The 12213-nt window shown below is 44.5% G+C and overlaps 1 protein-coding gene across 4 annotated transcripts in view; it reads left to right on the top strand.

Annotated features, from left to right (window-relative positions):
- Positions 1–12213, top strand: part of arhgap46b (Rho GTPase activating protein 46b) — a 167235-nt gene that overhangs the window by 135918 nt on the left and 19104 nt on the right. For all 4 annotated transcript variants that reach the window (XM_068048576.1, XM_068048577.1, XM_068048579.1 and 1 more), the window contains 4 exons: positions 3201–3750; positions 6346–6438; positions 7233–7306; positions 8491–8690. In XM_068048576.1, the coding sequence (XP_067904677.1) occupies positions 3201–3750; positions 6346–6438; positions 7233–7306; positions 8491–8690 (917 nt within the window). The remainder of the gene's footprint in view (positions 1–3200; positions 3751–6345; positions 6439–7232; positions 7307–8490; positions 8691–12213) is intronic.

Here is a 12213-nt window from a genome sequence, read left to right as displayed (position 1 = left end):
ACACTCTTGGCCAGTCTGGACATAGCAGCGGATGCCTTTCCCATGCCCTTGTTGATTTCTGCATTGAGAGACAGGTTACTGGTGATAGTTGAACCTAGGTAGGTGAACTCTTGAACCACTTCCAGAGTGTGGTCGCCGATATTGATGGATGGAGCATTTCTGACGTCCTGTCCCATGATGTTCGTTTTCTTGAGGTTGATGGTTAGGCCAAATTCTTTGCAGACAGCCGCTGTCCTGTCACTGAGTCTCTGCAGACACTCATCAGTGTGTGATGTTAAAGCAGCATCGTCAGCAAAGAGGAGTTCCCTGATGAGGACTTTCCGTACTTTGGTCTTCGCTCTAAGACGGGCAAGATTGAACAACCTGCCATCTGATCTTGTGTGGAGGAAAATTCCTTCTTCTGAAGACTTGAACGCGTGTGAGAGCAGCAGGGAGAAGAAGATGCCTAACAGTGTGGGTGTGAGAACACAGCCCTGTTTCACGCCACTCAGGATAGGAAAGGGGTCTGATGAGGCGCCGCTATGCTGAACTGTGCCTTTCATATTGTCATGGAATAAGGTGATGATATTTAGTAGCTTTGGTGGACATCTGACCTTTTCTAGTAGTCTGAAGAGACCACGTCTGCTGACGAGGTCAAAGGCTTTGGTGAGATCAATGAAAGCAATGTAGAGGGGCATCTGTTGTTCGCAGCATTTCTCCTGTCGCTGGCGAAGGGAGAACATCATGTCAATGGTGGATCTCTCTGCTCGAAAGCCAGACTGTGCCTCAGGGTAGACATGCTCAGCCAGCTTCTTGGACCTGTTTAAAACGACTCGAGCGAATACTTTCCCCACTATGCTGAGCAGGGAGATTCCACTGTAGTTGTTGCAGTCACCGCGGTCACCCTTGTTTTTATAGAGGGTGATGATATTGGCATCACGCATGTCCTGTGGTACTGCTCCCTCGTCCCAGCACAGGCAAAGCAGTTCATAGTGTGCTGAAAGTATAGCAGGCTTGGCACTCTTGATTATTTCAGGGGTAATGCCGTCCTTCCCAGGGACTTTTCCGCTGGCTAGAGAATCAATGGCATCACTGAGTTCTGATTTTGTTGGCTGTATGTCCAGCTCATCCATGCCTGGCAGATACTGGGCTGCATTGAGGGCAGTCTCAGTGACAACATTTTCCCTGGAGTACAGTTCTAGGTAGTGTTCCACCCAGTTGTCCATTTGCTTGCATTGGTCAGTGATTGTGGCCCCTGATTTAGATTTGAGGGGAGCGATTTTCTTGATGGTTGGCCCAAAAGCTCTCTTAATGCCATCATACATTCCTCTGATGTTTCCGGTGTCGGAGGCCAGCTGAATATGACTGCACAGGTGTTGCCAGTAGTCATTTGCGCAGCGCCTGGCTGTTCTTTATGCAGCGCGTCTGGCTGCTTTAAGTGCTACGGATGTTAACTCGCTGGGGGCTTTCTTGTAGTTTAACAGTGCAATACGCTTAGCGGCTATGACAGGTTCCAGCTCTTCAAAGTGAGATTGAAACCAGTCTGCATTCTGCTTCACATGTTTGCCAAAGGTGGTCATTGCTGAGTCATAGATGGCGTCTCTGACGTGGGCCCACTTGGTCTCTGCATCCCCTGTAGGAGTGTTTTGAAAGGCTTTTTCAACTGAATTTAGAAACTTATGTAGCAGCTGTGGATAAGAAATTCTATTAGTGTTGATGCGCGGGCGGCCCTTCTGCTTGGAGTGATGCAGCTTCTTTGGTTTGAGCCTAACCTTGTTGCACACCAGGGAGTGGTCGGTGTCGCAGTCCGCACTGTGGAAGCTGCGTGTGATTTGAACACTGTTTAAAGAGGCTTGTCTTGTGACGATGAGGTCCAGCTGGCACCAACAACGTGATCTTGGGTGCCTCCAAGAAACCTGGTGACAGGGTTTAGTATGAAAGAACGAGTTGGTGATGCAGAGGTTATGATAGGTACACAACTCCAGCAGTCTCTGTCCATTCTCATTCATCCTTCCAATGCCATAGCGCCCAAGGCAGGAGGGCCATGAGTCATGGTCGGCCCCAACCCTGGCATTCAAGTCCCCCAGCAGGAACATATGTTCGGTATTGGGGATGCTACTAATGTTATTATGGAGTTCCTCGTAGAACTTCCATCTCTACTACTGAAAAAAAAAGACTTGCATCTATATGTTGCGTTTCACAACCACCGGATGTGTCAAAGTGCTTGTCAGACAATGAAGTTCCTCTGAAGTGTAGTCACTATTGTAGTCCAGGAAACAAAATGTAATGAAGGCTAGAGTTCCATGGATGCCAGTGGCACTCCAGAGCCTCACCAAAGTGACCATGCTTCAGGTGTAAGCTTTGATTGTATTGACAGGAGATTTGACTTCGGCGGGTGGTGGTAGTGGCATGGCAGATGATCCTGTCTCTGTCCAGCATTCACACCAGCACTTTCATCAGAGAAAAAAGTGAGTAGGAATCAAGTAATGGCCTCCCCAACCTTGGGAACACTGAGAGCAATTAAAGAGCCCTAACCACTACCCTGTCTGAGTTCAGTTAACAGCATAAAATGGGAATCAAACTAGGGACCTTTCTGGTCTGTTTGCCTCTGCTCTGTATCGGATAATCTCGCTGAGCTTCCTGAGAAGGCTGACTATCATCTTCTGAGATGTTTATTTGGATGACGCTGTCCCTTCCTATAGATAAAAGCACTCAATAGGGTAGAAACAGAGCAGCTATTAACTCTGGTGGGGAGGGAATCGAGAACAATGGGGCATAAAATCTTAAGACAAGAGCTAGGCCATTTCGGAGGGAAATCAGGAAACACTTTTTTCCCCCCACAGTGGAAATCTGGAATTCTCAGCTCCTCAGACTGTGGATGTTGGGAGACGGGTAGAGCTTTCAAGATCAAGAGCGATAAATTTTTGTTTAAAAGGGTATCAAGGGATATGAAGTCAAGATGGGTCGATGGAGTTGAGGTACAGATTAATCGTGTTCTAATTTAATGGTGGAGCAGGCTTGGTTCACTTAATGGCCTGTTGCTTTGTTCCTAGTTCCAAATCACAGTATTGCTGATGAAATAATTCAGGCTCAGATAATTAAGCCCTGGATTTTTTACTGATGATGTTTGTGCGTGCAACAGATGTTAAAACCTATTGGTTCCATGCTACTGACAAAAAAAAACTTACAATGTCTTTTTTTCCCCCTCTCTTCCCGCACAGCCTCAGAACATGGGCAGCAGCCCTCAACTTGACCTGGGAGGGCAGACCTGCAACGTAGGCTATCATTTTCCCTATACCACGTTACGTAAACCCCTGCCAGAGAAGAGCATGGAAGACTGGGCAGCCAAACATCTGAACATGCACACTCGTGGGATCTTCAGACGCAGGCTCTCAATCGCCAACATGCTTTCCTGGGTCGGAGGCTCCATCAAGAAACCTATGTTGGTCACCAGCGATCGGATCGTCAAGAAAGACGCCTGCGAACTCTTCAAGCTTGTGCAGATGTACATGGGGGACAGGCAAACGAGGATGGAGAGGGTTCCCATCGCTCTTGTGATAGTCACCAAGTGCTGGACTATGCAGGGTATCCGGGATGAGCTTTACATCCAGCTGTGCAGGCAGACCACGGACAATCTCTGCTACCAAAGCCTGGCTTACGGCTGGGAACTTATGGCAGTCTGTTTAGCTTTCTTTTCTCCATCACCTAAATTTCAGTCTTACTTGGAAGGGTATATCTATCGACACACTGACCCTGCTCATGATGTGAAAAGTATGTGAGCTTATCATCTTGCAGTTATTTTTTTTGTAAAATAATACATTGGCTAAACTGTTCTCTCCTCCTAATGTAGGGTTTTTACGTGTAATATTTGATATTATGTACTTCACTGCCACATTCTGTAGCTTAAGATATAGAAGCAGTATTTTTGCATGTTGCACTTGTTGCATTTCGGGCCCATTTCTGGCCCTCTTCTCATCACTTTTCTCAGCTCCCTTCCTCAAGGCGCTGCTTGCTGCGGTATGCTTCTGGGAGACTGTGGCATAAGTGGCCATGATTCACACGTCAGTGCAGATTGAATGCCGTCAGGTTGTTTGTTTAGGTTCTGGAAGCCCCCGCCCGCCACCCCCGCCCCCCCCCCCCCCCCCCCACCCCATACTGCACAGCTCCTTACGTGCATACTTGCAGAAGGGGTCAGTGGATGGCAGTCAGGATCAGGAACCCTAGATAGATTTTTTTTTTTCTTATCCATAATGTGCAAATTCTGAGGCCTTTTACAGCTGCCCCACCACCATCTCAGCAAAGACTCTGAGACTGAACCAGAACCAGGGAGTATGGCTCAGCTCCCCTCTGGATAAGCGCAGAACTGAGGAAATGCTGCACTGTCAGAGGTGCCACTTTTTCAGATAAGACGTTAAACTGAGGCCTTGTCGGCCCCTCAGGTGAAAAAGATCTCGCTGCACTATTTTAAAGAAGAGTAGGGGTGTTCTCCACAGTGTCCTGTCCAATATTTATCCCTCAATCAATGTCACATAAACATTATTTGGTCATTATTACATTGCCATTTGTGTGAGCTTGCTGTGAGCAAATTGGCTGCCATGTTTCCAACCAGTGGCTACATTTCAAAAGTATTTAGTTGGCTGTAAAGCGCTTTGGGACACACTGAGGTCATGAAAGGTGCTGCAGGAATGCAATTTTGTTCTTTTTGTTGGGGAATTCCCCAGATGCATTGTGAAAATTTCAGCATCCTGCAACCCTGAGGACAAAGAGCAAATGTTGTCCTTGGTATCTCTTTAAAACTGAATACATTTGGTGGTGCAGCACATATGAGGCACCACTATCTTGCACCACAAAGTGTAGACCTGCTGTCACGCTGCCACGGGCAAGGGTTGAGTCGAGACTATAAGCTTTCCCCGCAGAGAAGGAAATCAGAGTCACTCCTCATTTGCACACCACCCAGGAGCTAGCTACGGTGTGATTTAGAGCTGCGGCTTTAGAGCAGCTTGGCATTCCCTCTCAGCTGGTCAAACCTTCGAAAGGGAGAGCGTGAGCACCTGTAGATTCAGCTCCAGTTCCAGGGAGGATGATGCAATACTGGCTTAGGGACAGGAGGAGGCAATTCAGCCCCTTGAGCCTGTTCCGCTCTTCAGTTTGATCTATATTTTAATTTCATCGACCTGCTTTGTTTCTGTAACCCTAAATCTTTTGTCCTGGTGCTGGTTACATCCCTGCTGTGTGCCATTCTCTCATCTGATGCCACTTGCAAAAAAGCCAAGTATTGAGCAGTGTTTTGTAAAAGCCCACGGAAAAGCAAGTCTCGCTCCCTCAGAACATAAGAAGTTTGTCCCATCTGTGATTATAGGAACAGGAGGAGGCCATTCAGCCCCTCAAGCCTATTCTGCCATTGTGAGATTATGTCTGATCCATGACCTAATTCCACATACCTGCCTTGCCTCAGATTCCTTAATAACTTTGGTAATGAATCTCAGATTTAAAATTAACTATCGATCTAGCATCAATCGCCATTTGCAGAATTGAGTTCCAAACTCTTATCACCCTTTTGCATGTAGACGTTGGGGATGGTAGTAAAGTGGGTAATGTTACTGGACTAGTAATCCAGAGGCCTGGACTAATGCTCTGGGGACAGGAGTTCAAGTCCCACCATGGCAGCTGGGGAAATTTGAATTCAATTAATTAATAAATCTGGAATAAAATGCTGGTCTAACTAATAACCATGAAAATACCGGATGGTAATTAAAAACCCATCTGGTTCCCTAATGCCCTTCAGGGGAGGAAATCTGCTGTCCTTGCCTGGTCTGGCCTACATGTGACTCCAGTTCCATACCAATGTGGTTGACTCTTAACTGCCCTCTGAAGTGGCCTCGCAAGCCACTGAGTTGTAAGCAGTTCAGCATGACATGCTCAAGAGCAATTAGGGAATGGCAATAAATGCTGGTGTTGTCAGCGATGTTCACATCCCAAGAAGGAATCTAAATATAAGTGTTTCCTAATTTCACTTCTGAAAGTTTTGTCCCTAATTTTTAGACTATGTTCCCAAGTATACAACCAGTGGGATGAGTTTTGTTCTATCAGCCCTGTCTGTTCCCCTTAATAACTTGAAAACTCCAATTAAATCACCCCTTAACCTCTTTAGTTCCAGGAATTACAACCCTAGTTTGTTCAATCTCTCCTCGTAGTTCTTAGTGTAGCTGATGGTGGAATACTGTATTGTGCTGTCAGCTGTGCTTTGACATCATTTAAAAGTCACTTGCCACCCTACAAAAGAATTAAAACTGTAGTAGTCCTGCCACATGTATTGAGTGATCTTTCTGCACTTGTACTTTATCATTTTGTTTTTCTATATTCCAGTAACTCAACGTATCAAGGAACTTGTAGAAATGAAAAACAAGAAGTTCTCAAAATCAAGAAAGAAGAGAAAACAGAATATTGAGGAGGAAGAAGGTAAGTTTTGAGCAGGTTAATTCTATTGGTGACTGAAACAATAGCTGTGTTTGTGTGTCTTTGCTTCTATTTAAGGACTGGGGGAAAATAGCAGTGAGCTTGTTTCTTTTTGATGATTTTTCACCGTATTAAAGTTGTGTTTTATGTGGGTTTCTAGTGCTTGGTCCAATTGGGTGCTTTTAATAAGCACTCAGTACAATATAAGCTCCCTGGGAGCCTTTGCTCGAAGTCTCCAAGATACTTTTTAAAAATATCTCTTGTTTTACATTGTAAGTGGCCGGTACAGATATTCCCAAAGCAGAACTGGCTGGGTGGAGTTACCGACCTTGATTGCCAGAGAGCGGAATCAACCTAGACTGAAGCACCCTGTGCCAATGCCTGTTCCTCAGCTATTTTTTTTAGGAGATTGATTGGAAAGGGGACCACGAACAAGCTGTGTGCTCCTCCCTCTTAAAGCATTTTTCTAGGGCTCCCAGATGGTAAAGCTGAACCGGGCAGCCATGACCTCCTGAAAACTGTTCTGCCTTTTCAATGGCACTAGTCCCTACTTGGTTTCTTTCGAAACCTGTGTTTTGGACCCACAAAAGTCCTTTTATATTACAGTAAGAGTGTGCCACGTGCCTGTCACTGAGAGCATGTTATCAATATAGAAACACCAGGTCCTGGTATGTGGTGCTGAAGAGCTGGAGTTAAAAGTAAAACTTTGAGGATCAGACAGTATGTGCGACATTTTCCATTGCACTAAAATGGTACGTCTGTTTGATTGACTTGTTTATTACTTTGCTTTCCTTCAGAACTTCTTATCAGCACGTACGCAAAATACTGCTACCGCAAGCTTCAGAAAGTAGCTGTGACTGGAGGAAAGAAGGTCTGCAGCTGAATACTTGTTTTATTTATTCCCAACACCTGTTGCCGTCCAATTTAGAGTGCTGTCTCTGTCTCTGTCTATCCTTTGTATTGCCACGCATCTCCCTTCCTGTATGCTGTGTAGTAACTCCCAGTCTGCGAAATTGAGATGATGTCTCTGTTCCCAGTGTTGGAAGTAGCAGGTGACTGCGAATGACACCGGGCTGTTCACCCATGCGTGGTGGAATCCATATCCTATCTCTGCAGTGTCCATCTTTACTTCAACATAATATTAAAATGTTCGAAACAAGAGGATGCCAATTCAAAATAAGAATTTAGGGGGAGGTTGGAAAATATTAATTACACAGAGTTGAATAAAATGCGGAAATCTCTGTCACAAACTTTTGTTCAAGCAGAATGCATAAGTGCTGTTAAAAGGGATCGTTGCTGGGGAGAAAAAAAGGGATGTTAAAAGGGTATGAGGAAATAATGGGAGTGGAATGCAAGTCTTGTGGAAAAGAAACAGCAGTACAAACTGCATGGAAGATTTGGCCTGTTGTTGTGCGGTAACATTGTGAAATTCTAAATATGAAACCGTATTTGCAAATCTCTAGTCCATGGCACCGTGCGATCTCTATTATTTTAAGCAGGCATACAGCAACAGCACCTCGCGTTTATTTTCCTGTAGAATCTTTTGATCCAAGGTCTGCAACTTTGAAGTTGTGATTTTCTATCAGCAGTAAGTTTGAGATCTTAACCATAACGTCAAGAGACAATTACTTTAGTTAGACAGAATTAGAGAATTTACAGAGACAGGCCGTACAGCCCAGCTGGTGTGGGCCTACATTTATGCTCCACATGAACCTCCTCCCAGCTTTACTTCATCGATCAGCATATCCCCTATTCCTTTCTCCCTCGTGTACTTATCTAGCCTCCTCTTAAAGGCATCTGTGTCTCAAATGCTCTATGTAGTGGCAAGCTCCATGTTCTAACCACTCCCTCCTGCAACATTGGACATGCTCCCAAGAGGGCAGATTGAGTGAGTGGAAATGAGAAGAGGGCTGGAGCAAGTCTTATCATTGGCTGAGGAATAGGAGCATGGTGGGATGGAGAAAATAAAAGGCGAAGAGCAGAGTAAGGAAAATATGCCATTGATTTGTGGAGTTGAATCCGAGCTGGTGTGAAATGAGTTTTCTTCTTCAATAGGGGCTTAGAAAACCAACTATTGAAGAAATCCATCACGCAAAAAATGCCATCCTGACACCTTCCATGTTTGGCAGTTCGTTGGAGGAGATAATGGAAAGGCAACGTGAGCGCTATCCAGAGAGGAGGCTGCCCTGGGTTCAAACCCATCTCTCCAATAAAGTATTGGCACTGGGTGGTGTGCAAGTTGAAGGCATCTTCAGGTAAGGTCTTAGTTTAGGAACATAGGAGCAGGAGTAGGCCATTCAGCCCGTTGAGCTTGCTCCACCATTCAGTTAGATCATGGCTGATCATCTATCTCAACTCCTCCACTCTCCCGCACTATCCCCATATCTTTTGATATCATTAGTATCCAGAAATGTATCGATTTCTATCTTGAACATGCTCAATGATTGAGCTTCCACTGCCCTCTGGAGTAGGGAATTCCAAAGATTCGCCACCCTCTGAGTGAAGAAATTCCTCCTCATCTCAGTCTTAAATGGTTCACCCCTTATTCTGAGACTGTTTTTCCTGGTTAGAGACTCACCAGCCGGGGAAGCATCCTATCTACAACCATCCTGTTGAGCCCTGTAAGAATTTTGTAAGTTTCAATGAGATCACCTCTTATTCCTTGAAACGCTAGAGAATACAGGCCCAGTTTCCTCAATCTCTCCTCATAAGACAATCCCAACATCCCAGGGATTAGTCTGGTGAAGCTCCTTTGCGCTCCCTTTACGGCAAGAATATCTTTCCTTAGGAAAGGAAATCAAAACTGTACAAAATACTCCAAGTGTTGTTCACCAAGGCTCTATACAATTGCAGCAAGACTTCTTTACTCCTGTACTCAAATCCCCTTGCGATGAAGGCCACCATACCATTTGTCTTCCTAACTGCTTGCTGCACCTGCATACTATCTTTTAGTTACTCATAAACAAGGACACCAAAATCCCTTTGGACATCAACACTTCCCAACCTCTTAGCATTCAAGAAGTACTCTCTTTCTATTTTTCTACCCAAGTGGATCACTTCACACTTATTCACATTATGTTCCATCTGCCATATTCTTGCCCACTCACTTAGCCTGTCCAAGTCCCCCTGAACCCTCCTTGCATCCTCCTCACAACACACATTCCCACCTAGTTTTGTGTCATCAGCAAATTTGGAAATATTACATTTGGTCCCCATATCCAAGTCATTATATAGATTGTAAACAGCTGTGGCCATAGCACTGATCCTTGCAGCACCCACGAGTAACAGCCTGCCATCCTGAGAATGACCAGTTTATTCCTACTCTCTCTTTTCTGTCTGTTAACCAATTCTCAATCCAGCCCAATATATTGCCCCTAATCACATGTGCTCTAATTTTGTTTACTAATCTCCTGTGTGGGACCTTTATCAAAAGCCTTGTGAAAATCCAAACACACCACATCCACTGTTTCTCCTTTATCTATTCTACAAGTAACATCCTCAAAAAAACTCCAACAGATTTGTCAAACATGATTTCCTTTTCATAAATCCATGTTGACTCTGCCCAATCATATCATTATTTTCTAATTGTCCAGTTATCACATCCTTTTATAATAGATTCTAACATTTTCCCTACTGCTGACATCAAACTAACAGGTGTGTGGTTCCCCGTTTTCTCTCTCCCTCCTTTCTTAAACAGTGGGGTTACATTTGCTACTTTCCATTCTGCAGGAAGCTTTCCAGAATCTATAGAAATTTGAAAGATAACCACCAATGCATCCATTATCTCTCTAGCCACCTCCTTCAACACTCTGGGATGTAGCTCATTTGATCTGGGGATTTATCAACCTTCAATTCAGTTAGTTTTTCGAGTACTACCCCTTTATTAATACTAATTTCTTTCCGTTCCTCATTTTCACAAATCCCTTGGTTCCCTGGTATATCTGGGAGATTTTCTGTATCTTCCTCAGTGAAGACAGACAAAAAAATAATTGTTCAGTTTCTCTGCCATTTCCCTATTCTCCTTTTATAAATTCTCATGTCTCCACCTGTAATGGACCCACCTTTGTCCTTGCTAATCTTTTCCTTCTCACATACCTAAAGAAACTTTTACAGTCGCCTTTATGTTTCCCGCAAGCTTGCATTCATATTCTCTTTTCCCTTTCTTTGAGTTTCTTGGTCATCTTATGCTGGATTCTAAATTGCTCCCAATCCTTGGGCTTACCACTTTTTCTGGCACCCTTACAAGCCACTTCCTTTGATCTAATGCAATCTTTAACTTCTTTTGTTAGCCACGGTTAATTCATCTTTCTGGTTGCGTTTTTGTGTCTTAGAGGAATGTATATTTGTTGTAAACCATGTAATACTTCTTTATATACTAGCTATTCATTGTCTACTGTCAAATCTTTCAGTGTATTTTCCAAATCCACCATAGCCAACTTGCCCCCTCATACCTTCATAGTTTCCTCTGTTCAGATTTATGGTCACTATTTCCCAAAGGCTCCTTTTATAGCAAGGTTATTAATTAGCCCTTTCTCATTACATATTACTAAATCTAAGATAGTCATATCCCTAGTTGTTTCTTCAACATACTGCTGCAGAAACCCACCTCGTACACACTCCAGGAATTCATCCTCCACAGCATTAATGTTGATTAGGTTTACCCAGTCTATATGTAAATTTGAGTCAACAGTTATTACTGTATTTGTGCACTTCGAATCCATGGGAGGAGCAGGGCGTCTTATCTCTGCAGATCCTCTCGAGCTCTTCAAAGTTGAAGGGTTCAGTTGCAGGGAAACCCACTGATTTGCTCAAAAATTTTTGCAGAATTTCCAGCACTCTGCAGGAAAATCTACACTCCCATGAACAATCGTAAAGCATTCTGCTGTGTCTTGGCCTCTCAAACACCATCGCGGGATGCACCTGATGAAACATTGTTCTTTTGCCAAAGCAAATGTTCCAGTGGGATCAGAAAGTCTGGAAATTCCTGGGCATAAAGTGACAATTTGCACTTCATTCAGTCATTAGTTTGAAAAAGAGCAAAAACCTCCTTTTACGCAAATAGAACTCTGAACTGCCCGGCTATCTGAACAAAGAAAATTACAGCACAGGAACAGGCCCTTCGGCCCCCCAAGCCTGCGCCGATCCAGATCCTCTATCTAAACATGTCGCCTATTTTCTAAGGGTCTGTATCTCTTTGCTTCCTGCCCATTCATGTATCTGTCTAGATACATCTTAAAAGACGCTATCGTGCCCGCGTCTACCACCTCCGCTGGCAACGCGTTCCAGGCACCCACCACCCTCTGCGTAAAGAACTTTCCACGCATATCCCCCCTAAACTTATCCCCTCTCACTTTGAACTCGTGACCCCTTGTAATTGAATCCCCCACTCTGGGAAAAAGCTTCTTGCTATCCACCCTGTCTATACCTCTCATGATTTTGTACACCTCAATCAGGTCCCCCCTCAACCTCCGTCTTTCTAATGAAAATAATCCTAATCTGCTCAACCTCTCTTCATAGCTAGCACCCTCCATACCAGGCAACATCCTGGTGAACCTCCTCTGCACCCTCTCCAAAGCATCCACATCCTTTTGGTAATGTGGCGACCAGAACTGCACGCAGTATTCCAAATGTGGCCGAACCGAAGTCTTATACAACTGTAACATGACCTGCCAACCCTTGTACTCAATACCCCGTCCGATGAAGGAAAGCATGCCGTATGCCTTCTTGACCACTCTATTGACCTGCGTTGCCACCTTCAGGGAACAATGGACCTGAACA

This window comes from Heterodontus francisci, chromosome 16 (genome assembly GCF_036365525.1).
Source record: "Heterodontus francisci isolate sHetFra1 chromosome 16, sHetFra1.hap1, whole genome shotgun sequence".
Taxonomy (NCBI): domain Eukaryota; kingdom Metazoa; phylum Chordata; class Chondrichthyes; order Heterodontiformes; family Heterodontidae; genus Heterodontus; species Heterodontus francisci.
Note: the sequence above shows the minus strand (reverse complement) of the source record. Positions and strands in the feature narration are given on the sequence as shown.